This window comes from Hirundo rustica, chromosome 20 (genome assembly GCF_015227805.2).
Source record: "Hirundo rustica isolate bHirRus1 chromosome 20, bHirRus1.pri.v3, whole genome shotgun sequence".
NCBI lineage: Eukaryota > Metazoa > Chordata > Aves > Passeriformes > Hirundinidae > Hirundo > Hirundo rustica.
In genome coordinates, this window is record NC_053469.1 from 7866210 (window position 1) to 7893006 (window position 26797).

General features: G+C 44.8%; 1 protein-coding gene across 2 annotated transcripts in view; it reads right to left on the reverse strand.

The window, feature by feature from the left end:
• PAPPA (pappalysin 1) overlaps positions 1-26797 on the reverse strand; it is a 180632-nt gene that overhangs the window by 116312 nt on the left and 37523 nt on the right. For both annotated transcript variants that reach the window (XM_040083345.2, XM_040083346.2), the window contains exons 3-5: positions 12938-13083; positions 8065-8358; positions 3986-4178 (exon numbers count right to left, since the gene is read on the reverse strand). In XM_040083345.2, coding sequence (XP_039939279.1) covers positions 3986-4178; positions 8065-8358; positions 12938-13083 — 633 coding nt within the window. The remainder of the gene's footprint in view (positions 1-3985; positions 4179-8064; positions 8359-12937; positions 13084-26797) is intronic.

A 26797-nucleotide genomic window follows, 5' to 3' on the forward strand; every position in this document is an offset into this window, starting at 1 on the left:
GACTCTTGCACACAAATCCTATAAAGAGCCATGAATGTCAAACCTAATTATGGAACTGCATTTACAGGCTTATGAAAACCTAAGCCAGGTCTTTATACCTTAGAAAGCCATGGAGAACAAGAAGAAAATGAGCATAAATTGGTTCAAAACCACTATTAATTAGGAATGATAGCCATGTTGGCCACCTCCTACATGGTGGCACATGACTGCCCAAAGTGCAGGGTAATGGAAAATCTAGACTCCTCTGTTTTCTAATAAGCCAAGTACTGGGGAAATTCCAGCTTATGAAGTTCAGAGCACAGGAGGAATTCATTCCTACAGCATGATATTTCAGTGAAGTGCGTTCAAAATCAAAAGACTACTAGCGAAAAACAGACCATTTCCTTCAGGGCCGGCATCAGTTCAGTAGGCAACTCGAAACCACTAAAAATTTGTCATTCCTTTGGGTAAAGAGTGCCTGTTTACAGACTAAATTTGAGCTGCTGTACTTGAAATTCAGCATTGGTCCTCTCCCCTCTAAGGCACTGAAACTTTCCAGCAAGGTTTAACAGAGTGATTATCAAGCCCAGCCATCTCTGGGACACCACACCAACCAAAATATTTGCTTGCTAAGAATGAGATAGAATCAGATTCATGGAAATTAATGCTGTCACCTCAATGTAAACTTGGAGAAGCAGATGCATTCAAAGACTTCTGCCCAAATTTGCTGGAGAGCCCCATGACAATAACTGTTCACATCCGCCCACACATCTCAGACAGGAGGTGCATGAATGGATGCTCAGAGACAGCAGATGAACACATCCAATGGATGCAGTCAGGAAATGAAGACTTCTCTTTTTCTTGCTTGTATTCGCTTGTTTCATTTGCTTTGTTGTTGTTTTATTATTACATGTTATTGTGTGTGCATTTTTTCATGCTTTTTTTTAAAAAAGGGAGGATGGAGAACGGGAAGGATTTCAATCCTGTGGGCAGGAGCTACAAGAAGAAATGTTGGTTCTTGATATATTTGTTTATTAGAGATGTCTGGGAGCTCAACCAGGTGCTGGAGCTTAGGGTCAAAGCATCTTGACAAATTTACATGCAGGTAAGTGACTCTCTAGAGTGAGAGAGCAAATATCAACTGAAAACTCTGAAGAGGCCAGGAGGGTCTGTCAGGGAAAAGATTCTACTGCTCTTGTGTCTACTTTTGCCAAATTGTGAGAACACAGGAGAGCCAGCCCTATTTACAGGAACTAGGAGTTAATTATGGTCTCTGCCCCTAAATCCACATAAGTAATCACATAATTTGAAGACCCTGTGAGAAAAGCACCTCATGCACCTATGATAGAGTTGCATCTAAGCAGGGAACAGACACACGGTCTTTACTTCCATGCCTCATCTCCCCTCAACCTGTCAGGACCTCCCACAGATACAGCCAGCCCAGTGCTGTGTTTTTAAACAGAAGGCTAAATTTTCCCTCCCTGACTTTCATTAAGCAGAGGTCACTGCCTGTGCACAGCTCTGGAGAATAAAAGGAACATAAAAGGAACTTGAGTTACGCCGAGCACGCCCACAGCAGCGTTGTAATTGGGATCAGGAGCGAGCTCTGGGAGTGAAATTCCTCCTCTTCCCCACTTCCAGTACTCAGAACAGTCCTGGAGCAGGGAAGCTGGACCCGGTTTTGCCGGGAGCCAGAGTGGAGGTGTGCTGCAGGACCACACCTGATGTGCTCCCGCCGTGGGTGCCGTGGGGCACCGTGAGCCCCCCGAGCCCCTGCAGTGCTCGCGTCAGGTGTTCGTTAACAACTGTTTTGCACTGGAGATCTGCTTCTATAGGGCCACAACACTTGCTAGTGTAGCCAGAGCCATTCATCCTTTGAAGGCCCTTTTACACTGTCAAAACAGCAAGGAAGGGGCCTCTGTGCATTAGAAACCAGGCCCAAGGCACTCAGCAGCTGAGTATCAGTCTTCTGTTTTTTACATGAATAGTCCCATTGAAGTGAATGAGTTTATTCATTCAAGTGAGGCAAGTAAAATTTGGGCCAATGGTGTGCACTTTGTGTAAAAATATCTGCAAAGATTTACAGTATTCCCACACACAGATAAGATTATACTTGGCCAGTTTTACCTCCTACTTGTCTTGCACAGTGACCCAATTCCACAAATTGATACAGGCATGAGTCTCTGACCGAGCAGCGCCGGACGCGGCGGTTCTGGAAGTTCAGCACGTGGGCTTTTCCAGGATTAGTCACTAGAATAATACTATCATCCTTGTTTTGATTAGCAGATCAAAAATTTGGGCATGTTTTAGACAGCATCATTTATATGTTTCAGTGACATTTTTAAACGGTCACGGCAACATTTCTGTATCCGTTAGCAGTGGGAATCTCATTTTAACAAGGAATTGGACTCAAAGTACTTGAGGCTGTCTCTTTAAATCTCTTCAGTAATACTGAGCCCACAGATTTGAAAACCCAAAGGACTCTTTTTTCCCTGGAAAATCACTCTTTATTTAACATATGATAACTCTGTTATGAAATTTTAGATTTAGCAGGCTATCCGCTGTGTGTTATTTAAGAAGCAAGTAACTAGAGGTTATTAAGAACATATTGATTGAGTTATAAGAAATATGTAATAAAGTCATATTTGGTTACATAACAATTAACTCTGCATCAATGTGTTTTTTAGAGGCAGATGGCATTTATTTAACACACAATAAGCATCTTCTGAAATCTAAATTAAATTGGAGAAACTTAATTTACCTAAAAATGATTATGGGCTGAAAAATTCCGAATTAGTTTTCAGAACTACATGAGTCCTTTTCACAGGTAGGGAATAAAAGGATTCGGTTACAAAACTGTAATTAAAGCAAACACTGTTCAGAGCACAAGACCTCTCGTTATCAATTCCTAACAGGATTTGATTTCCCTCCCCATATTAATCTGCAATAAGGGTGGAAAATCTCATCTGAGCAGAAAATAACAGCTCTCTGCCTAGTGGGATAAAGACGGAGCTGGCCACTGACACGGCCACAGTATCCTAGCAGTGCTGGAAGGAGTTTCATCCCTGATGGAGGCAGTGCTTTCAAGGTGCTCTCCCAGCACAAAGCAGCAGTGCTGAGGCAGCTTTTTGGGTGCTAATATGCTTGTAAATTTGGCCTCGTGTGCTCTGAGCTGCTGCGGTCCTGAAGGACACTCCAAGTTTGCTCTCTATAAAACAACAAAGCAAGAGGTGGAGAAGAAACGCAAACGGGGATGTGAGTTAATGGTAATGCGAGAAGGTCAGTGATTTGGGAACTTCTCTGCCAGGACTCCCATAGCTCCTGCAGCTCATCTGAGAGCTGCTTAAGAGCATTTAGATGAACTGCCCAGTTACTCAGGCCATACTGGGGCAGAATTGCTCTGAATATGGGCTGCAATGAGGTTCAACTCCTGTCCAGAGCCCTATATTTTCCATTATTGATATGATCACATATCTGCACACCTGCTAGACAGGAATACACCCCTCCTACGCTGACCTACAGGACGATGTTCACATCATGTCCAGGGCTCTGGGACTTTGCCTTGCTCAATTCCCATCTCACATCTACAGCTCAGAGGAGGAGGGAGCATTTGTCCCTGTGCCCAGACCAGCCACCTCCTCGCCCATGAGCTCTGTGTTGTAAAAGCAAGATCCACTTTGTCCTTGCAAAGGGAATTGCAAGGGGAGGGGGGGGGTGTGCGGGCACAGCCGAAGCCCACAGGTTTTCGTGAGCAGCAACAACAGCAGGAACCACAGGGCCGGAATCTTTGATTGAAAATTCCTCCCATAACATAGGGAGAAAGATTTGCCCTTTACATGGCAAATCAATGGCCTTCAGCTGAGTGCTACAGGCTGAGAAAGGAAGAGCAGACAACAAATCAATAACCTCCTCAGTATGAACCAATTTAGGAAAGAGCCTCAACCCAGGCTGAGCACAGGCTCTCCCCATTTTTCCAGCACAAGAGTACAGAGCAGAGCATGATCACCTTTCAAAGAAGTGGCCATCGATGGGTGGAAACCACTCCAGGGTGACAGAGGCGGAGGTGCGAGCCACAATCTGGGGGGCAATGGCCACGGGAGCCGGTTTCTTGGTGGGCTGCCAGCTCTGGTAGACCAGGTCCAGGTAGCAGTGCATCCTGGCCACCTGGTTGGGCGTGAAGGAGTCGGTGCAGTCATCGTCTGGAATTCAAACAAAAGCCACGTCAGCCACGCGGGAGAGGAGGTGGGAGCAAGGGGAAGAATTACGAGCTGAATCCTCGGAAGGGCCGGGCTGGGGTCCCACAGCACTCCAGAGTTAATGGTCTGTGACAGAATTAGCACAGCCATCACTTGTGGAGGCAGGTGAAAGGAAACAATGGTTAAAAAGGAAGGAAATAAATCAATAAACGTTCCCTCCCCCTGACCTGGGATACACCTGAAGCACACCGAGATCATCCCTAAATAAGGAAGAGACATGGAAGAGACAGAAAGATTCAGTGCAGCACCTTCTAGTCAGGATCTGAGCCACCAGTGGAGCTCTGGGCTTAAAAGAATTTCACATTTAAAAGAATATCTCTGAGAAAGGATGGAAGGGTAAAGGATGGTAGTGTGAGGAAAAAGCACTGGCTGGGATTCAAGCAAACTACGGGCAGCGGACTGCGAGATCTCTGATTAAAACACCACAAGATTTTAGAATACATAAGTTTTAAAGATCTTACATTTTCTAATGAGCAAATAAAAATGTTCTGAAAGATTAATTCAAAATATCATTCCAAACACTGATAAAAACATAAAATTTTGGTGTAAAAAAATAACTTTAGTTCTATAAGAAATCTCCCCAATCACCACTATGATTCTAACCCCTTTCTGAACCTTTCACGAACATTTCTTGATATTTCATGTTTCTTTTTCATTCAAAATAGAGAAAGAACTATGCTGGATGATTTCCTATAAATATCCATTTCTCATTTCATCTTGTTTTCCTCGAACATGATTTGGCAACAAGAACACATCCAGTGCCCTCTGAACACCGTACAGCTTTACAACTACAATGTCCCAGAGAAGCAGAAAATTGCTGTTTCTCTATTGTGCAGATCCCAGAGGGAATAAATATGTTGTGCAAAGTCACCCAGCAAAGCTGTGCTGAGGAACTCGATGCTGAACACTTCACCATTTTTTTCTGGTGTTCTTCCCATCAGATGAAAAGCTGTTGAAAACACAGAGTGTTACTTCACATGTGCCTGCAGAGTTGCCAGCCCAGCAGAGCTGGGTCCCAGCTGGGATCCAAGCAACAATGACAGTTCTGCACAGGTCAAGTGCTGCACTTCTCTGGGGAGATGCAGGTCACCAGAGGCTGCCCGAGGAGCCACATCCAAGTTCAATATTGTGACAGCGTTAGGAGGTGCTCTGATGTTTGCAAGTCCGAGCCCTGTGGTACTCCCGAGGAACAAGAAAATGTGGATTTCTTCTGAAGACAAATGAGTATTTGCTGGCTGATTTAAAACCTGGCTGTATCTTCCCAGAGACGAAGGCAGAAGGGAACAGCTCCGGTCGGGATCCTGCTCAGACTCCAGCCCTCCCACAGTAGGCACACACCAGCTCACGTGTTCTGCTGTGACCCTCCTCTGATCAAACACGCACGGCAGATAGACAGACACCACCCGCTTGATAATATCTACAAATCCCTGTGGGTATGCAAAAAGCTGCTTTAATGTGACATCTCTGGATTTCCTCAATAATTATCGATGGTCTACCCCTGAGCACGCTGTAAAAGCCATAAATATTCTTCACAGAAGCACAGAAGGAGACAAAGGCCCTTAATAACCATCATAAAAGAGCAATAAAATATATATAGGACAAAGCAGTGGGACACTGGCACAGGAGAAAGATGACCTGCATTCTCAATCTGTTTAAACATCAGTACAGGCTGTGTCTGTGGGGAGGGGAAGGGAGGAGAGGCAAGGGAGAAAAGTGTTCCATGCAACATCAAGAAAGGTTCAAGATCCTCAGATAATATAACTATATTCTATGCTTTGCTGGGATGGTTACTCCAACAGGATTCAGAGGACGAATTCATAACGATTTCATGAAAAGTCATCTAAAAGGCTAACTTATTTTTTATTTGGGAACACCACAGCTATTTGGACTTGTAAAAATAATTTACAAGTCCTGTTTCTCACACTGCCTAATCTTTTGGCCATTACAACTTGTTATTCCAGGAAAAATAAAAATTATCAGTCAAAGTCAGTGCTTTGCTCAGGACCTGGGGGTAACTGGACAGATGGATGGGACAGGAACAGACTGACAAATACAATATGATCAAGCTGTACACGAGTAGCAAAACAGAAATGAAAGAGAGGCAATTCCTAGAACTACATGACCTCAACCTACACGTTTCAAAGGTATTTTGACGGCAATTTGATATCTTGATATATTTTACTCCACTGGCACCAACAGAAAAGCAAACAGATTCATGCTGGAGCTCCAGAGATACCTATCATGTCTCTTCACTTAATTTTTCAAGGAAAAAAGAAAAGGAAAAAAAGAGGTTTCAGCTCAGAACACCAGCACACATGTAGCTCCCAGGAGCAGATGGGTATCTCTGTGGTCTGCCTCAGCTCCCCAGTCAGCTGGCAGGGCAATTTCTCTTTGGAAGACAAGAGCTCAGAGTTTTGAAACAAGCACGCTCCACCCCTCACTACACCCACACCAGCAGATTTGGTGGGGGGATTCTGTCATCTGGAGTGGCTCAGATAAGACAGTTCTGAGGGACGTCACCTTGGGGCTGGACTGGGTGCTCAGGCTCTCTGCCCGACCACAGGCACCACAGCACAGAGCACACTGAGGAGCTGACTCGGTGTGTTTGTCCCTGAAAACACCCTCTAAACAACAGAAAAATAGAGAGAAAACTTGGCACTGCTTTTAGCTAGTGCCACAAAGGGCATAAAAGCATTTTGGTCATAAATCATTTCAATCCATGCCCCAGATGACATTAAACACTTTGCTTCTCTACAGTTTTATTACAGAATAAGCACTCTTGTGACCTTTTGAGTGGGAAATCTGTGTTTTTGCCTGGAGCATAAAGGTGCCCTTCAGTGTCTGTAAGTATATTGGTTGCCTTTAAAATGTTGTTGATGCTGTCAGCTCACTGTCATAGATTGTCACTGCAGAGAGACCCTGCGGCCCAAAATAAGGGGAAATATGAGATGAGGTATCCCCTGCTCCTACTGAGAAACAGCAGAGGAGCTTTTCAGCTCCCCTTGAGCTTCCAGAGGTGCATCAAGGACCCTACTCCAGCCTCATCCAGTGGGACAGGGTCACAGGAGCGAATGCCCTCGTTGGGATATGCTCTGTTGGGAGGAATGCCAGAACCTGGCACATCTGGGCAGCGGAGCTGTGCCTGCAGAGCTGTAACCACGGCAGCTTTTGCTTTGAGGGGTGGTTTTACCACACTGGTGTGGAGCCTCTGTTGTTGCACCCCCAGTACAAACCAGCACAGCACTCTGGTAGTCCTTCACCAGGCAGAATCCCACTGTTCACATTCTAAAGTTGGAACTGGGATGTGAGTGATTCCAAATCAAACCTAAACATAGCATTTCAACAGACACCTGGAGGAACGAGCAATGCCTCATTTGTTGTCCACTTGTCACAAGGTTATCAGACAGCCTTGATGGTATCAAAATTCACCTGGCTTCTACATCTCCTTGGGAGAGTATAAACAACCTCTGGATTCGAGTTTTTCAGAGATCTCATAGGTCAGGCATCCAGATCTCAGAGAAAAAGGGTGTCAAGTTTGCTACAGAGCCTTTAGAAGCTGTTTCCTTAATGCTTATCTCATTTCTTCCATCCCCCAAACCTTCTGCCTGGTCTTCACATGAAGCTCTGCGAATCTGGGGAAAACTGGGATAAAAGGAAAGCAGAGCTAGAAGGGATTCTTGAGGCTATCAAATCTGATCCCTCATCAAGCCCTAGACCTTTATCAGCATAAAGCCCCACAAGAAATGGACTGAGAAATCAGGGATAAGGCTGCAATTCTTTGCTCCTGCCCAGCCACAGAGCCCCCCACAACCCGAGCAGAGCCCAGTACCTGCGTAGCTCATGAAATTGCTGAAGGGCGTGTTCAGGAAACCGTGGAAACCGCAGGTGTCATTGCCAGGCCCGGGGTCCCCACACAGCTTGTGCTTGGGGGCAGGGTTGGTGTCACTGCAGAGGTCCCCAGTCTCGAAGGAGGGCTCCGTTTCCATGCAGGGGTCGCTGCAGGAGAGGATCTCGGAGATGCCGCGGAAGACGTGGTAGAGCCCCAGGCTGTGCCCGATCTCGTGGATCATGGTGTGCGTGTGGCCAGGGATCCCGTAGAAGGAGGGATTCAGCACGATGCCACCTGGAAGGGGAGAGAGAACGGCGTCTAGGTTTGCCTTGTGTCCCTCAGGACAGCAGGAGAAAGGGGAGAGAACTCCTTCCTGAGCATTGGTCCTCTGGCAGTTCATTGGATCCTCTGTAGCACAAACGCTTTTGTTTTAGGACCAAGACACCTTTTTCATTTTGTTTTGCTTTGTTTTGTTATGTTTTGTAGAACCAGACACACTTCCTGCACAGCGAAGTTTCATCTCACCCTTAATCTGGGGCTCTAAGGAGGAGGAACTGTGGGACAAAGCTCAACATCCCAAACCAAAGACACTGCAACAATCAGCCTTTCAACTGAATAAACATGATTTAGGTTGTTTTTTTGTTGTTGTTGTTAACTTAGAGGAAAAGCCTGCATGAAATTACTTCCTACTATGCAATTTTAGATAATTCCATGTGCTTAAAGAGTGTGACTCTGCCCAGATAGGTGTAAGCAACATATTTGACACAAACAGTCAAACAAAACACGCTTGGAACACTCTGTGTATAATATTCCACAGGGTAAAGATGTGAGAAAAGCCTATTAACTTCTGAAACACCCTGAGAATTGCAGAAGACTCCACCAATAGTTGCAAATTAAGAGCTGGGCAAAGCAAAGTGAGCACACCCAAGGCTGGAGCAGCTTTTCCAGGGTGTTGTGGAGGCAGCTTTGGAGTAACTGTGAGAAACACACTGTTCGTGTGCTCAGACAAGCCTGGCTTGAGCTGAGCTGCACAGTCCACTAATGAATATGCATTAAGTCTAAAGTGTCAAAAAAAAATGAAATCCTTGAATTTGATAACCCTAAAAGAACTACATGTTTATGAAATACTTGCAAAGAAAACGAACAGTGTTTTCTGTTGTATGAATTAAGGGATGTGTAAATAAGCAAATGGCAAATTAGTGAGGATTTGCAGTACATTGAGTTAATCATATGAACTATATTCTTAGCTCAGTTAGACATACCTTTGTATTTATGATATGCTTGATACTTTTATCATTTAGCTTGTTGATCTCAACTTTTTCAAGCCTTTTATTTAAAATTATTTTTGTGTCCTGCTTATCATGAGGAGACTGCTTTGTAAAAGTTATAGTGGGAATATGAATCTTGAACATGGTACTCTAGTAATTTAGTGACAACGAGGAGAGAAGAGGTTTTGGCAGGAGGAACTTTGTCAGTGGCTGTAGCACAGGGAAGATGAGATCATCGGATTCTGATGCACTATAGACCCTTCATCCTCTTCTGCCTGGAGACTTGGTTGTAAAAAACACGAAATTAGAGGAAAATGAGACCATGAAGTTCTTAAGAAGCCCTCAAAATTCCACTCTCAAACAACACAGAACCATTTAGGTCTACACCATCCCTCACATACTCTGGCCTGTTGCCTCTTCACAAGCCCTGATGACACGACTGCCCCAGCAATCAGTGTCAGCACTCAGCATCGCTATGGCTGCAAGGATTTACCTCACATCTAATCTGAACTGATTTTTTGGCAATTTAAGTTCATGACTTCAAGTCCTTCCTCACACGGATATGAAGAACAGAAGATTCTCCTCCCCTTTCATCAGCTTTTATGAGATTGTCATCATCCCCACTTCAAGCTCTTTCCCTTCACTCTGAATCACTGTAATCCCTTCAGCCTTTCCTTGGAGCTCAACCCTTTTCTTAGACCTCCCTGACTGTGGTTCTGCTTTGATTTTCCCCATGACCTCACGTTTTCTTCTAAGAACAATGTCCAAAACGCAACACGCAGCGCTCCAGCTGAAAGTGTGTCAGTGCTGAAGGGAGAGGAAGGAGCACTTTGGATGTGCTGAAGGGACACATGCAGAAAACAGCAGGAGAGAACAGATCTTCCCTCTGAGCAGGGGCACATGCGACAATGTGCACAGGGTGGAGAGGAGTCCCATGGGCATGCACAAATACATAAAAACTATTTTAAAAAGGGGAAGGAAAATTTAGATATGTACACAAAAGAGTGGATCAAATCTGCCAATGCTGCAGCATCTTGTCTACTGCTCCACATGTAGCATCTGCACCTCCTTTTCACAGCACTGAACTGTTCCCCACACCAGTTCTCCACATTCCCAATTAATTATATACAGAACTACCAGCACACAGCTCCACAATAAACCCATGATTCCTCTCTCTCCCCTTTTATACAATACAAGCTCTGATTCCTCTGGTGCTTGTTCTCTACCCAAGCAGAGTCATTTATACCCAAAGAGTACCCTGATACTTTTTGGGGTTCGCTATATTCCAAAAAGAATTCCAGAGTTTGTTTCCCAGTGTCAGGAATATTGGTGAAATTCCTCAGCAGGATGTGCCTGCAGTAAGGGCTGGTTAAATAGTTCTGGCAGTGGAGAACCTTGAGGCAGCTGGAGAGGGAGATATTTGCCTTTGTTGAAAATTTATATTTTTTATAGCTGTCAAGAATCTAAATCAATTGCAGTTTTACAGAAAAGATAAACTCCCTCACCCAGGCAATCTCTATCCCAGCCTTTAGATCTGCACCACAGGACATATTTCATATTTTTTTATTAAGTACATATTGGATTTATAGAAGAGAGTAAAAAAGATTAAAGATGAATTCTTACAAACCAAGCACAGGTCTGGGAGGGCTATTATGACAGGAAATTATGAGCATTATTTATTTATTTATTTAACTTCCCCTCCCCTCCCCCCGGCAAGTCAAATTTAATCTGTTATCCCATGCCTATTTTTTTCTTGCAAGATCTTTTTTTGGTCAATGAACTCTGTCAGTGCTCTGTAGGAGCTGAATTTAAATCATTTTGCTCAGGCATGATGCTGACAATTAGCTTAACGAAGTGACAGAACTCATCAGGGCTTTGGGCGAGCCCCAGCCCTCTTGCAGAAGGTTCTTCTTGGCACTCTGGAGCTCTCCCCTTGTTCTCTGCTCCCTCCCACTGCAACACCAAGGGAAGCTGTGAAAATCCTCATCTAGGGAAGGAGCAGCTGTAGTGCAGCCATACCCACTAGGGCAGTGACACTGGGGCTGATACTTCAGAGCATCACTGAACCTTCTGGGCTGGGAAGGGACGCACAAGAACCATCGAGCCCAACTCTTCAGCAAATGGCCCATGCAGGGATCAAACCCACAACCAGCAATCCACGCTGGTTGTCATCCCAAAGTGATAGAAATCCCACCACTGTGGGTGCTGGTCAGAGCTGGGGTTAAGATCCATCTTTGTTTTTGCCAGATGCTGACTTGGGGAATGGTCACTGGTGGGCATTTACAGAACATTCTGGTTTGGGTGCTCCCAACAGGAGCCCACGGAGATGAGGCTGCAGGCAAGCCAGAGTGGCAGTGGTCTGATTCCAGCTGAGCTCTGCAGGAGTGTCCGTGTGTGAGTGCTGGTCCCTGGGAAGGGAGATTTGCTCACTCTTCTTCCAGAGCAGCTGCAGAGCTGGATGTTGCAATAAATCATTTAATAAATTGAGGAGGGCAGCCAGTTCCAACTGCTTGGTCTGACCGTGGAGCCTCTCTCTGCTGTGGATAAGTGACCATAAAGACATGGAAACATCTCATTTTTGGGGTATTGTTGACCTTGGAAAAACCCTCCTGACTGAAGGCTATTCCATACAGCTCAACTTCCATTGTATGTTTTAGGATAATAAACGCTGCTTGTTCTCCTCATTTAGGTTTATAGTCACCATATATTTTTTATTTAGCTCAACATGGGGTTGGGTAATATAAAAACTGGCTGAAACAATCTGTCACAAGGATTTAACTTGGCTGAAGCTGGACTTCACTCCCAGCCTAGGAAGGTCTGGATGAGCTGGAGAAATATCCGGAAAGCCTATGAGAACTCCTGCTCAGAGGAGGTGACCAGACCAGCTTTGCAGCTCGAGGGAGGTTTGTGAGGTTAGGAGAAGCTCATACTGACTCAGTCAGTGCCTGCTGAAGCTTTTGAAGCTCCTCTGACATTTTGCAGGGAGCACAGGTCCAGTGGCACTGCAGGTGGCAGTGAGTCATTTGGGAGGCTGCAGAGCTTTGCCTGGATCCCCGGGTTCCAGCAGCAACCTGGTTATGAAACACACCAGGCGATCTGCAGGGCAGAGAACTCCTTCCAGTTCCACTCAAATGAACATCAGAAATACAATCCCTCAGCTGCTTGCTCTTTTGCACATTGGTAGAGAAAAATAGCAGCAGATTTTAGCTACAGTCTGTGAGCTAATTGAATACTTGCTAATGAGCTAAGGATCAGAACCTAACAGGCCAAGGTTAAAGATTCACCTCTGTCTCATCCCCACACCTATCCCCCAATCTTCTGCAAACTGCTCCCATGGACTGAATGCCTTGTGAAGTCGCTTCACTGAAAAGGTGAAATACTTTCAGCTTGACATCATCTACAAATACCATAATATGTCTTGGGTTTATAACCTAATATTTTCCTGGTTGTGAGCCAGTATCTGGGAATCGTGAAATACTTTTTTTCCCCTGACTATATATTAGAGGAATGATAAGAAATCAGAACAGAGCTTAACGCATATTTGTCTTTCCTTCTTAGTGCCTCAAAAGAATGCTTTGCAAAGAAGAAACATCTTTATCACTCACCTAGATGCATCAAGGCTTCTTTGTCCCAGGGCCAAGTTGCCACTCCAGCCAGCTCTTCCTCAGAGGAATTGGCAAAGAAGATGTTGAGGTGCGTGGATCCATCCAGTTTGAGTATGTTCTTAAGTTCATTGACGTCCAAGTATGCCCTGTAGAAAAAGAAAAGCTTTTTTTTTTTCCTGAAGGTGACACAAAAGCAACAAAACACTGAAGAAGTGCTGCAGTCCAGGCAAAGGTCTTTTAATACCCTGCATATCAATCACCTGAAATGTTTTAACAACCCACTCCCAAACTTTGATTACTTTGCATTCATGTAGTGAATCTCATCTAAAACTTCAGGCCATTGATTAACTAAGGCCACAAAATCCAAGGTAAGTACATAAAGCTGTCCACATTCTCAAGATAAGTATAGGAATCTATTTATTATGAATGTAATTAACCAAGTATTATGGCCAGTAAATCTTTTTACACCAGCAGTTAGCTTTGCACATTTCCTCTATGCTGTTTGTTGTTCTTACCTCTAATTTTCCTTCACAATAACAAGTTTCACATCATCAGGCTGGCGCCACAACTAACACCAGCTCACAGAGTCACTCCTTTAGCACCAGTGGCAGTGACTTGTGCTGAAACCCACGTGGCCTGATCCTGATATCCCAAGGCTGGTTGGGAATTGTTTCCAACAGGCAAAGAGGTTTCCTTGCATGAGCGCTCCCCAGGAGTGGCACCATACCATGACATAAATTCCTAAGGCTCTTTAGGTCCTCCCAGGGTGAGCAGCTTTTCTCCTCAGCTTTTGGGATGCCTGGAAATCACACAGCAATCTGTTTGCGGGCCAGCTAAGCCAATCACTTAAGCTTGATGGCTGTTGGAGGTACTTTTGGCTCCTTTAAAGTAGAGTTTCTAATACTGGCATACAGGAGCTACTTGCCAGTGCACATACCATGGTGCCACACTGCTTGCCCTGCTCCAACTCACAGTAAATCTGGAGAAAATGAAATGTGAGATTATACCCATTGGTTCTCTGTTTCCAGCTCCCGCTGGCTTTTGATAAGAAGTGTTGTGATAAGAGAAGAGCTAGAAGGGGGAATATGTTGTAGTGTCTTCACTTGACAGGTGGAGACCCCAGAGAGGGGGATCACACTGAGCCAGGCAGGTTCAAAGGCTGTAAGGAAATAGACACCACCGTGGCCTTGAGCTGGTTGATTCCTGGAGTCCCCCTTTGTGAGAGTGCATGGATGTGCAAGGCTCACACAGCTCTCCCAAACCACACACCCCCACGGGCTCTGAGAAGGGTTCCCTGCATACTTTGCAAGGCCTTTGCTACCAGAAGGGTGAGGAAAAAATGGGGGAGCTGGCTCAGAACCAAGATCTTTCTGTCCTTCCCCGGAGGACTCCCAAATGGAAAACACATTCATATTTCCACAATAGCTTCCCCTGCCACTTGCTGAAGTCATTGCCTCCAAAATAGCTCATGGCTGGGTGTCCCCAGGCCCTGGCTGACTCATGGAGGAGGATGTGCTCTTTGGGGACACCAGTGGAAGGGGATGTTTCCGTTCCATCCAGTGTTTATCTTCCAATCAAATGGGGACGACATCCTCAAGGACAGGTCAGCACTGTGACCCTTTACACATTTCTCATCTCTCCAGTGTTCTCAACACATCCATGGAAAATACACAGACCTTCCCCTTAGCTCCTCAAGCTTGTCCTGCCTGGATCTGCACCATGGTCTGAGGCTCTGCTCAATCTCCTCCCAGGATGTTCTTTGTGCCTTAGGAAACATCTTTCCCAAGCATGGGCTCCTACTTAGACACATCCACGAGCAATAGTCAGAAATTACATGTGAGAAATGTTGTGCAAATGTTCTCAGTGTGAGAGCATCAGGGGAATGTGTGACAGAGGGTGTGCCCACGGGGAGGGGACAGCGTGAGCCTGCACCTACGGCAGCACCACTGACAGTGGGCAAAAGTGTAAGAGAGAATGTGGGAGTGATGCGGAAGAGAGAGGGGCAGGAACAGAAGCACCTGGTCTGATTGGAGTAATGTTTATGTGTTTGTATCACAGTGGGAAGGGAGGCTCTGCTGCCGGGATGACTCTGGATGCTTTATGCACATGCAAATCCCTGAAGGAGCGACCATAATCCTACTCCCCTCCTGAGATTACCACTTTTATCCTTCCTCTTCTCTCATGGTTTCAAATAATCTAAACTAATATTTCTTTATTCTCAGCTGTCTCTTTGCTTATCGTTTACACAATCTAATCCCCATTTATCTCCTCAGTGCATGGCCACAGTCGCTCTTTCTCTTCCAAGCAGCCCATGTGCTAGAGCATCCAGGGCTACATGGGTTATTACTGCAAAAAACCTCCAGAGCAGACAGCATTTAACTAATGGGCCAGTGATGGCAAAGCTTCACTGTGTCTGGACTCATGCCTCATGTAAATCCATCCTACTAAGTCCTTTGGACTTGGGTTTCTGACATTTCTCTGACTACTTTTCTCTGCTAGCCAGCAGGAGGCTGTGAGTGAGCAGAATGCATTTAGTGGCGGAAGAACAGAATGCCAAGAGGATTTTTAGCAAAGGATCTGCCCGGGTGTTGGTATAAGTAGATCATGTTTAGAGGGCAGCAAATGCAAACTCCCCCAGCACGTAAACATGCCCGAGCCCTGAGGTCAGGCAGAGCCCTGGGAAGTGTGTGAGATGTGCCTGTGTGAGCAGGAGCAGAGATGTGAGCGTGGCAGTGAGGGCTTGGACACCGCACACACGTGAGGCAGCCAAGAGAATGTGAGGAACCAGTGTGTGCGTGTGCAAGAGATAAAAACACGAGCTGGAATTCCTTCCTCTCCTTCCTCCCCATGTTTCTAATAACCTCCCATCCCTATCCATCATCGCCACATTCCTACACTCAAGGAGGCATAAATTAACTACTTTTGCAGTTCATGTCCAACTCCGTAGCCGCAGGCAGCAGACCCAACAGTTACCAGGTCAAAATAGCTCTCAGTTATTGCTTTGGACTAGGCTGACTCCCCCCTGCTTCGTTATCAGCCCAGACTATCTGACCCAGCGCAATCTGCGAGCGCTGCTTACACTCCTCAAGGTTATGTGGGTCCCCTGACAGAGGACATTATGTCTGTCACATGGGCTCGTGCCAGAGAGAGCCAAAGAGCCCAGCCTTTCCAGCACTGCCAAACTCGCATTTCAAAGACATGAGTGCAGCCTTGGAAAGGGATCAAAGCCTTTCCAACTGTCATTAGAATATTTCCTTTATGCATCCCTCTGTGAGTGCCAGCAACATATTTCATAAAATTCATTGGCTCGAGATGGTACCTCCAATATAAACCTGAATGGGGGAACTGTCGGGGCAAGTCTGTGTGGAAAACAAAACAAAACCCAAAGCACAACAAAACACGTGTAATTCCTGTAATGGAAAAAACATACGATGCTGTGAGCGTGCCTTGCTGGAGAAAGCCTAATGAGCCTATTAGTGCATCATAAAAGGACTCCTTTGCTGGAATCTGTTTTAGACATAGAAATTCTATGGGCTGTTTAAGGCCATTTGGGACACCAAATCATATCAGGCAATGCTCAAATTCCCACCCAGATCTTTTCATCGACTTATTTGTTAAATGCACAGTTTTTGTTTTCTTCTTGCCTCTGCTGTAGTGCAAAGAGCCCTCTGAAACCATCCTGTGCAGCAGCTCACCCTTATCCAGTGAGCCCCAGCCCTCAGTCATGGGATCATGGGATATGGATCCCATGCAGTGCTCCAGTTTCAGTCTAATGGAGTTTTTAGCTCACCCAGCAGTGTCCCTCGGAGGCCCTACCCATCACACAGCCCACCCCATCAGTCACCCAGCCATTATCCCCATGCCTGTCTCATCTGTCAAACCCATTTCCTGTCCATTTGGGCTGTGACTCGTCCCCAGGCGATGAGGTGAAGCCCTTGGCCACCAGCCCCACCTGCCTGTGGGAGCCACTGTGAGGAGCTCCCTTTGCTGGACCTTAGCTCCACATCCAAACCCAGCCACAAACCTCTGTGCTGAGCCACAAGCACATTTGCCGTGGCTCTTAAACTCAGCTGATATCAGGTTTAATTATATTAAACCTGGTTTTGGTGACTAGAATTGAGCAGCTTTGTTGTGGGTTGGCAACTCTTCCTCTTTTTTTTTCTTTCCAAGTCAGAGAGAGGTTTCCCCAAGTTTCCCTGACGTGGCTGGGCTGCAGCCTCTTGCACTCCTGGTGGGAACACAAAGAACACAGTGTCTTCTAGACCTTAGGAAATTTCCTACTGTTTGCTCCAAGTTATTCTATATTTGTCTTTGTTTTGTTGTTTTTTGGAGAGCTTTTTTTGTTGTTTTGTTTTGTTTTTCTTTCAAAGACAAGCGTCAGTTTACAGCAAGAAAACAAACAGGGTGCTTAAGGGATTATTTGCAAGATCCCACCCAAACACAGACTAGGAACTTTGCTATCTGTTCACTGTGGAGTATGGTCTGCAGCTGCCTGGTGGGTTTGATAGGAACAGACGGCACCACATTTCATCCTTAAAAGAAACCAAACCAACACCAACCAGGATCAACAGCGCCTCCTGAATTGGGAAGTCAGCCTCAAAATATCTCAATTTTCTATACTGGCATACAACGTCCTCTCCTTTATCTACTGGGTTCAGCACACGGCAGGACAGGGTAAATCTGCTGGAATCACATGGACCCAGTGAACCACTCTTCTCCCCTCGTTTCCACCCTCAGAAGTGTCAGCCCAGTCTAAACCACGGTGCATGGTTTAGACAAAGAGAAGAGGTTTTTTGGGGGTTTTTTTGACAGCCCTGGGAGACTCTCTCCATGAGGCTGTGACAGAGCCAGGTGTGACTCCCACCGTGGTGTGGCTGACAGGGCTCAGTGGTGTTCCCTGAGTCCCTCCAGGTCTCATCCTGCCCCAGGATTCAGTGGAGCAGCAATGACCACAGCAGTCAGTGTGTGGACAGGCTCACACCCTGTGTCTGTCCTGGATGTCCAACCCACACACAGTGCCAAGGGTTCAGGGTGCAGCGCACACCGAGAGATCCTCGATACCTGCACTGAAGAGCAAGAACAGTTTTGAGATAAAGGATGTTCTTTCTGAAGACAGTGGCAAGAGCCATGACTGCAACAGCACTGAAAGCTGACCTTGAAATGGGGCCATTTGGCAGATGTGCACAGCTGTAATTCATCTCTTCCCCTTGTGATTTCTCAGTCCTGGGTGGTTAGACAGCTAACTGTGCTTTTGGAGAGGCAGTGCTGATGCCAGTGTCAGAGCTGCCTTTTGCCCTCTGTCCTAGAGTCACAGAAAAAAAAGTGTGGAAAGGATGTCCAGACACCACGGCTGCCAGCCCTTCATCCCAGAGCCACGGCATCCTCATGTGTCACCAAGCAAATTTTTATTATCTCACTTAAAACCACACATGACAGGGATTATGTCACTGTCCCAGTAACCTGCAGCCCTTGTTTCAATTCCTTCATGGTCAGAAAGTTCTTTTTTCGGAAGGTCTACCTAAATCCTTTTTTCTCTGTTAGAGGAACATTTGTGCCATTCAACCACTGACAGGGAAATTGGATTCCCTCTGCTTTACCAAACCTATTACTTATTTGAAAGCCTGTTATATCTCCTGTACACCATTTCATTTTTGGGCTAAAACCATCTTATTTCCTCAGCCTTTCTCACTGCTTTTAAGACTTCTGCTTGTTTCTGATGTTCTTATCTGCACTCTCCACATCTTTCCCAAAGGCAGGTTATCAAAAGGGGACACAGTCCTCAAGCTGAGAGTTTATCAGTGCCATGTAACTGCTACGTTTGTCCTGTCTGTCACCTCCAACCTGACACAAAGACACAGTTGAGATTTCAGACCTCTAAATATTTCTAACTTATTTTTCTCCTTTTTTTTTTTTTTTTTTTTTTTTTTTTTAAAGCCTGGAGTGTTACAGGTCTATTTAAAAAAAACCAAAAAACAACAAACTGTTTAAAAAAAGACAATCTACAAACTCTCCTTAGGAGCGGACGTGCAATAAAGTTTGTGTCTGACCTGATGTTAAAGATTTGCCTTTGTTGGTGAATTCAATTTCGCTCCTCATTTCAGACGGATTGCCATAAATCATGTGCAGCAGGAAGCGTGCCTCATCTACTCTGAGTTTAGTGTTAATTTAAGACACTGGTGTAAGTGTAGTAAAAGTCAGGATAATTTATTGATAAAAGTATAAATCTTTCAGTGATTGGGACAGAGCCTGAAACAGAACGGAACCAGAATACTCCAAGTGAGAGGCTTCAGGTCCCGGTTTAGATCCAGATCACTGCCTGTGTTCACACTGAAATCCAAGTGTGTAACTGTAATTCCAGCCACATCCAACCCAGGCAGTCGCTAGGTCATGTCCACAAGCATAAATTACAAGCACTGTCAGCACATGCAGGCTTGGCAGCCCTGAAAGAATTTTGGTTTATCTGCTGTAGCAAAATGTCCTCTATAGGCCCCGAATCTGATCTCCCGTTACAAGAGAGGAGAAATGCTTTGGCAAAAAAAAAAAAAAACAAAAAAACCCAAAAAAACCCAGCCACAATAAGGATCCAAGAAAAGCCACTTAGGATAATTGTTCAAATGTAAATCCAGCTCCTTGGGTAGGTTTGTAGCCCCTGCTGAACTCTGTTAGTGCATTCAGGTGAGCCTGCTAAACCTGGACCAGGGGTTTTCACATCACTGACAGGTTTTACAGTTAGGACTGACCTCTAAGCAAAAAAATAATGCAAAATAAAAGCCAGTGTGGCTATAAAACTCTGGGTGTTCACTGATCCCAGGTTTGCCTTTTCCAAACTGAATTAATTCTAGCACTAGGATAGTGACTTAGGTTTTACTCGCCCAATTAAACAAATATGTAAAAAAACCCTCTATATATAGAAGGATAATAAGAGCTTTACTGTACAAAATAGGGAAATTCTTTGGTCTAGGTTTTCTTTATCCTGCAACAGAGACTGAGAGCACCTCCTTTCTTGAAAGTAGAGGATTTTTACTATTGTCAAGTTATCAATTTCATTCCATTTGCTCTGAAACCCAGGCTTTCCAGCAGGACAAGAAATACACAAATTTCTACTGTAACAATAAATCTATAGAACAGAGAGGAAAAAATCCTGACACCTAATACATAAAGGAGATTATTTGCTGCTAAGTCCTAAAATCAGTATTATCATCTTAGAACGCTAAGGGCTCATCCCTGCTCAGCCCTCTCTGACCTCATAAAATACTTCCAATAAATGATACAGCTTTATTTCGTGCAATCACTTAACTCCTGGAGGTTAAGTTAATGAGGGACCTAATTAACTGAATCCTGAACCACAGCAACAGGTTGGGATAAATGTGATGCCTGGACTACTCCAGAGTTTGTGCTGGGTCCTCTCGTGGTTTGTTCATGTGAGCTTGCACTCTGAGCCAGCCTCTGCTCTCACTGGGCTGCTCACAACTATCAGCACTGACTGTGATGTATTTGCTCCAGTGTAAATCTAGAGTTAGAGCAAAATTTGATTCTCAAAGTGCAGTTTCAGGTTCAAATCCAAAATCTCAAAGGAAACATCGGTTGAAACAACCAATTTTTGCCCAATTTCTGGCCAAGGCAACTTGCTTTTTAAAGGAGGGAAGAGGGTTTCCTCAGATCTCCACACGGATTCTCTCAAAAGTTTGTAAATCCTTGCCAAATCCTTCACAAACCTGGGCTCAGATTCAGAAATACAGTGAAAACAGATTTTTTTTTTTTTTTCCCCCTCTTTCCCCACCCCCAGCACTTTTGCTGCTGGTTCTGGCCAGGATAAGAAAGAGCAGAGTCTTGGGGAAAAAAGATGATGCAAAAATTTTCGAATGTCAAACATGTTCTGTCTGAGCTCTGGGCAAAAGTTTGGGATGGCTGTTCATGTACAAAACATTATTTGTTCCTTCTCTCTCTTTATCCTTTCAGGCTTTACTACCCAGTTCTTACACCCCACCTTTAGATAACCTTTACATAGGTTTAGAAAGAGTTGCAGTGCCACAGACCATAAATATCTGACCACTGAGCCTTCTGCTTTTGCAGGGTCTACGTCCAAGAGTGGAGCAATTTTTGAGTTCCCTCGAGCAGCAAGAACTGAAAAGCCCCATTTCCTTGCATGACCATAACAAATTATTAAGCTACACAGAATTCCATAATATACTACAGAAAATAACCAACTGCACAGAACAAGGAAAAGATATGCTGGCTTGCCAACTTGCAGGGAGGGAAAAAATCAAAACAAAGGGAAAGCCTTGGCAGAGAGAATTGTGATCTTACTGTACAATTAACTTCTGAGACAGTGAGTAGGATTAAAGGATGGAACATTTCATTTACAACAGCAAAGCATTATGAAGCATATATGCACATTTCACAGGCCTTTGAAATCAGCAACACTGGCAGGTTTATTTGTTTTGATTGTCTCTTTTTCTTTCTTTTACTACTTTGGGATTTTTTTTTTTTTTTCCCTTTTCTTTTCAAGACTAGAGCCAAATGACCCATGAGAAATGTACTGTAATTTGCCTCTTATCTATCCCTCATCTCCATCTGATATTCCTTCTGCCCTGGTTACCCTGATGTTTTTCCATTGTAACAAGGAGAAAAGTCAAACCATAAAGAGAGAAGTGGAGTAAGGATATTTTCAGGAACCTGTTCGGTTAAAACACATTTCTTTTGACACTTCATGGAAACCCCTCTTGGCTGCAGCCAACCTCATTCCCGTGCACGGGGGAATTCAAACCCATAGAGGAAGGTGTGTAAATTTCAGGCTATTTGAACTCTCAGTTGTGCTGCTTGGCACTTGCACACTGCTTCCCCTCCGGGCCTCAGAAAGCTTCCTAAACATGGAGAGAGAAATTCCATTCTGGTCAAAGCCCTGACACCAGCCCTGCACTGCTCCAAACCCCATCCACCCGCTGAAGTGATGCTGAAGAAGGACAAAACCCCTTGTGCTGGGCCTCCCCTCAAGAAATTTTACCACGAGTGAAGAAGTCATGAAATCGGCGAACAGAATATTTTTCCTTGTCTTCTGAATGGGAAAACTGACAGCAAGGATTAGCTCCTCTATCCCTTGAGCCTGCATTCTCTGATAATATGGATCATCTTTCTTTTAAATAAGTGGCGCCCTGTGTTGCAGATCCTTGAAGTTTTCTGCTGGTGGCCACTAATCATATTTTACGAGCCTTCAGTCATATTTTACAATCTTTGGCTTGTATTTTACAATCTCCAAAAAAGTCCTGAAGGTCTGGTGCTCCACAGATGGAACATCAGCGCTCCCTACAATAAGCTGGTCCTTCCCAAAGCCCTCGATTTCACCGTTCCTGAAGACTGGGCAGCACATAAACTTCATAAACAGAGATTCCTGTGGAACCAGGCTCTGCTCTCAATGAGGGAGCAGCCACTGTTCTAATATTTGGTATCTACCACCTCTCAGCCCAAAGGTTTCAAGAACAACCAACAGATATGGGCAAAACCCACTGCAAAACAGCTCAACTAAGGGCTATTGTGGCTCCAAGCAGCCTGATTTTTTTTTTTTTTTTTTTTTTTTTTTAATGAAAGCACCAAAGATCAGGAATGCAGACTGTCATAACGCCCTTGAACAGGGGCAAGAGTTAGGTAGAGCTTCTACAAATCAGAGATCTAGAGGAAACTTGTGACTTTAGGACAGAATTTTCTTTAACTCTGAGACTAACACAGAGCAACTTCGCCATTAAAATTTTCTAAAAATGTCTAATACTAACACTCAACTCCAGCCTGTCTTCCTCATCTCCATCCTAGGTCAGGCTTGAGACCACATTTGCAGCCTGCCCAAAGTTCTGCCTTGCTGGTGGGACCCGTGGGAGCCACAGTTGGAGTGATTTTGGTCTGGCACTTCTGGAACACTGGGAAACATTTTGTGTCCTCTCTGCAGAGTCCAGGAAAGCATGGAATTACCCCACGGACACAGCCCTGTCCTGGGCTCCTGCTCCTTCTGTCCTCTGCCCTTGCCGTAACAACTTTTTGTGGGTGGGATGGGTCAGGATCCTGGGTGGGCTCCATGGGTCACATATGTGGGAATATTTGGGATTTTTAGGAAGTAGCTCACGGGTGAGGGTTGGGAGCACTGTGGCCGTGGGGTGCTCACGGTGCAATTACTGTTCCTGCAGAAGGGGACACGTGGCACTGCCCCTGCCAGTGCTGCTGGCACTTTGAAGGGCTGCTCCTTCAGCATCTTCCCTAATTACCACACAGCAAAAAATGCGGGGTGAAAAAAAGAACAAGATCAAATTCTTCGCTCCTTTCATCCCACTTTTTGACACTAATCCTCCCTGCACATAAACCCCGTGCCACAAAGGGAGATATACATTGAGATTGGAAAGAAGAGCGACTTGGAATCTGGCCGACATCAACAAAAAAAAAAAAAATAAAATCACATAAAATCACAAAGGACCTAGCATGTTTATTGCAGATCCTTCTGGAGTTGATGGGCCAAAATAACCACTCCAAATATGCAGCTTGCAAAACATATCTTTTGCTTTGGAGACGCCGCTCCTTTTCTGCTTTCATTTTTACAACCCATGGACTTCCAAATCTCCTTCCTTAACCTCCTGGCAGGGTTGTGCATGAAGTGGGTCCTGCTGCAGTGGGAAGTTCATCAGTGGTTAGGATAATCCCAGTCTTCCTCTTTTCTGAGAAAGAAATGAAAATCTGATTCAAATGAGACTGGTTGAAATTTCCTCTTATTTCATCTTATGCAGAGAAGTGTAGGAGACACCCAAGTGAGATCACAAAGAACACAGTCTGGTGATCAGACTTCAGCTCAAGGAAACCAAGTGTCCTGGCAACAGAAGCCTCACATTTTCAAGGTTCAAGAGTTTGGTTTTTCGTTTTCTTTTTTCTTTCTGTCACAACAAAGGCATGATATTTCTCTCTATTTGGTTTCTAGGGAGCTTTTTCAGGGAATATTGATGGATCATAACAATAAATCCTTATCTTCAGCTGTGAAGCCTTGAACACGCTTCTTAAGGAAAAGAAAAAAAAAAATGAATAGTCAGATGCAAAGGACTACTAAATATTATAAGATTAACAAAAGCTGGTTGCTCTTGTTCTTTCCCAGCCGTGATGAGATTACAAGGAAATAGAGAATGTCAGTCGCTGAAACAGAAATTTTACATGAGAACATTCAGCTTTGAAGTTCCCAGAATCCACAGTCAATTGCCAGGTGATCTGGCAGAAACAACAACACACCTGCAGTGAAAATAGTTCAGAGCTGCAAAACGAAAATATTGTGGACAGTGTTTTTCCTAAAGCCAACTTTTTTTTTTTTTTTTTTTTTTAATTTCTACTCTTGCTCTCTAGGAAAACAGAAAGAATTGCATAAAAGAGAAGGAGAGAGATGTAGTAGATCATACCTTTGTCAAGGAGACTGCTGGGAAGCAAAACATGCCAACAGTGTCTGTAACAGACACCACAAACATAATGAACTCCTTGACATCGAATTCCTGCCCCTCATTTCTCTCTGCTGAGCCCGAGACAAGACACAGGAGGAAAGATGTAAATGTGCCTTTTCCAAACACCCCAGAACTTTCAGAATTTCTGGTTTTTTTAAACCAGTGCAGGACCCGCAGCTCCTGCACAGATCCCTGTTGTACATTTGTGCTTCCCAGAGTGGACAGTTCCTGAACTGGAGGATGGAGCCAGCAGAAAATCAGCAGTGGGCAGCAGCCTCAGCCCAGGTTAGGAGCTGGGTGGAAGGACGTTTGGATTTCCTCACATATGGATCTGCTAACGTGCGTACCAGAAAACAGGCACTATCAGCCCAAAACACAAGGCTGATTGTAAGCGTTCCCTGGGGGACACATTTCCCAAGACCCTGCTAAATTGGACTGGCAGCTTATGAAACGCACAGCTCTGATCCAGCATGTAACTGTAAACTATAGGAAATCATACCCATATATTTGGCCTTCAGACACGAGTGCAGAAATTGCCTGTTTTGGCACCACAAGCCCCTGGATCCATGTGAATCAAACCCAGACCTCTTGCAGAGGGCTGTGAGAATGCAAAGATCTGTTCTCCACTGTCAGATGATAGCACAAGAGGGGGAAAACTCTAATTTTCCTTTATGGCAAATTTCTTGACCAACTTTTGCCCTGAGCACGGCTGCTATGGACAGGACATGCAGTTCAATTTCCCCATGAATTTGCACTCTCTGTCACTGTATTTGCTCATCTCAGCCACACATGAGCTTTTGCTTTGGCTTGCTCCCATAATGTATTGGTGATGTGTCACTAACCACTTCTACAGCACTTAAGAACCAGATGGCTACAAAACCAACTCTGCAAAGGGTGCAGTAAAACCTGCAGCTTGTCATTTTTGCCCCTGCACACAGACCCCAAATTACACAAACCCATACTTTTGCAGTCTTTGTTAGCATCAGAGGTGTTGCAGCTCCCTGTTGTAGGCAGAGGGGGACTGCTATGAATTCCCTCACTTTAACAACTCTGTGCCAGCTCAAGCACTTTGCAAAACCTCCTGCTTTTATTCAGTTGTGGGGGAAGAGAAGGCATCCTGCAAGCACTATTGGACTGTCTCCTCACGATGGTTTTATAGATCAAAAACTAGAAATTCTTCAGGTATTGTTCCCAGGAGGATATAAAAAGAACTTTGTGTCTCATGAAGATGAGACTTGTTCAAGGTTTGAGCATGAATTAAGACATAATCACAGAGTCAATTAGGTTGAAAAAGACCTCTGAGGTCTTTAAGTCCAACCCATGACTGAACACCACCTTGACAACTGCACCATGGCCCTAAATTCCACCTTCAGACTCTCCTTAAACATCTCCAGGCGCGGTGACTCCACCACCTCCCTGGGCAGCTCATTCCAGTCTCTAATCACTCTTTATAAATAGGACATTTTATAGCACAAACATGAGAATAAATCTATCCCCAAAAGTAAATCTGTCACAAGAATTCTGAGTGTATGGGGAGGGAGCCAGGAACTTGCAGCCCTTTTCTGAATCAAATTGGATGCAGGGAAGGAAATCAAACGGCGCAGATTTCTCCAGGCAAACTGGGAGAAACACTCTGATGTGTCTGACGGAAGCATTTTACTCTGTGTTTGGAAGTTTATCATGACCGATCAATTCTGGAGGAATTAGTGAGTGTGTTCTGGGTTTTGGCACCGACACAGCCGTGGTAAAAATGCTGGAGGCAAAAGGGAAGAGATTTTTGTAATGCTGTGAACTGTTGCCATCAATCCTTACCCAGAACATTTCTCCTGCTTATTCCAGTGCAGTTCTTTTCTGTATAAGCTTTCCCCTGAGCCATTGCCCTTCGTCTCAGGAAGGCTCCCAGCCCCACTTGTGCTCTGGGTGGGGAGATCGAAGCCAAAGACCAAGGTCTTTGGGAGTTCAATCCTTCTGTGGACTTCAAAGAGCTTGGGATGTGCAGCTTGCTCCAGGCAGAAAGCAGAACATCCATTTGGAACAACATTATGTGCTTAAAAATAGGAAATCTTGAATGATTGTTAAGGAACATAGAGTGATGGGGTAGCCTGATGCAAACTGTGAATTAATTCAGATTCCTGTTTTTGGGCTCTAAACGTGGTGCTCTAAATCCTAGTGGAAGTATCTGCCCATTCCCAGCAATTATAAAGACTTTAAGATTTAATTCTCCCAATCATGTCTGTACCTGCAGTGAACAGATGGCAGGAGTCGTTCCCTAAGGAACTGAGAAACAACTACAAATAGCCAACGCTCATCCTCAGCTCCCAGGGAAGTAACAGTGACACCTCACATTTTAGGAGGAATCAGCATGAAGGCAAAAATAAAACCCCTTAACCAGAAATGCCAAGCC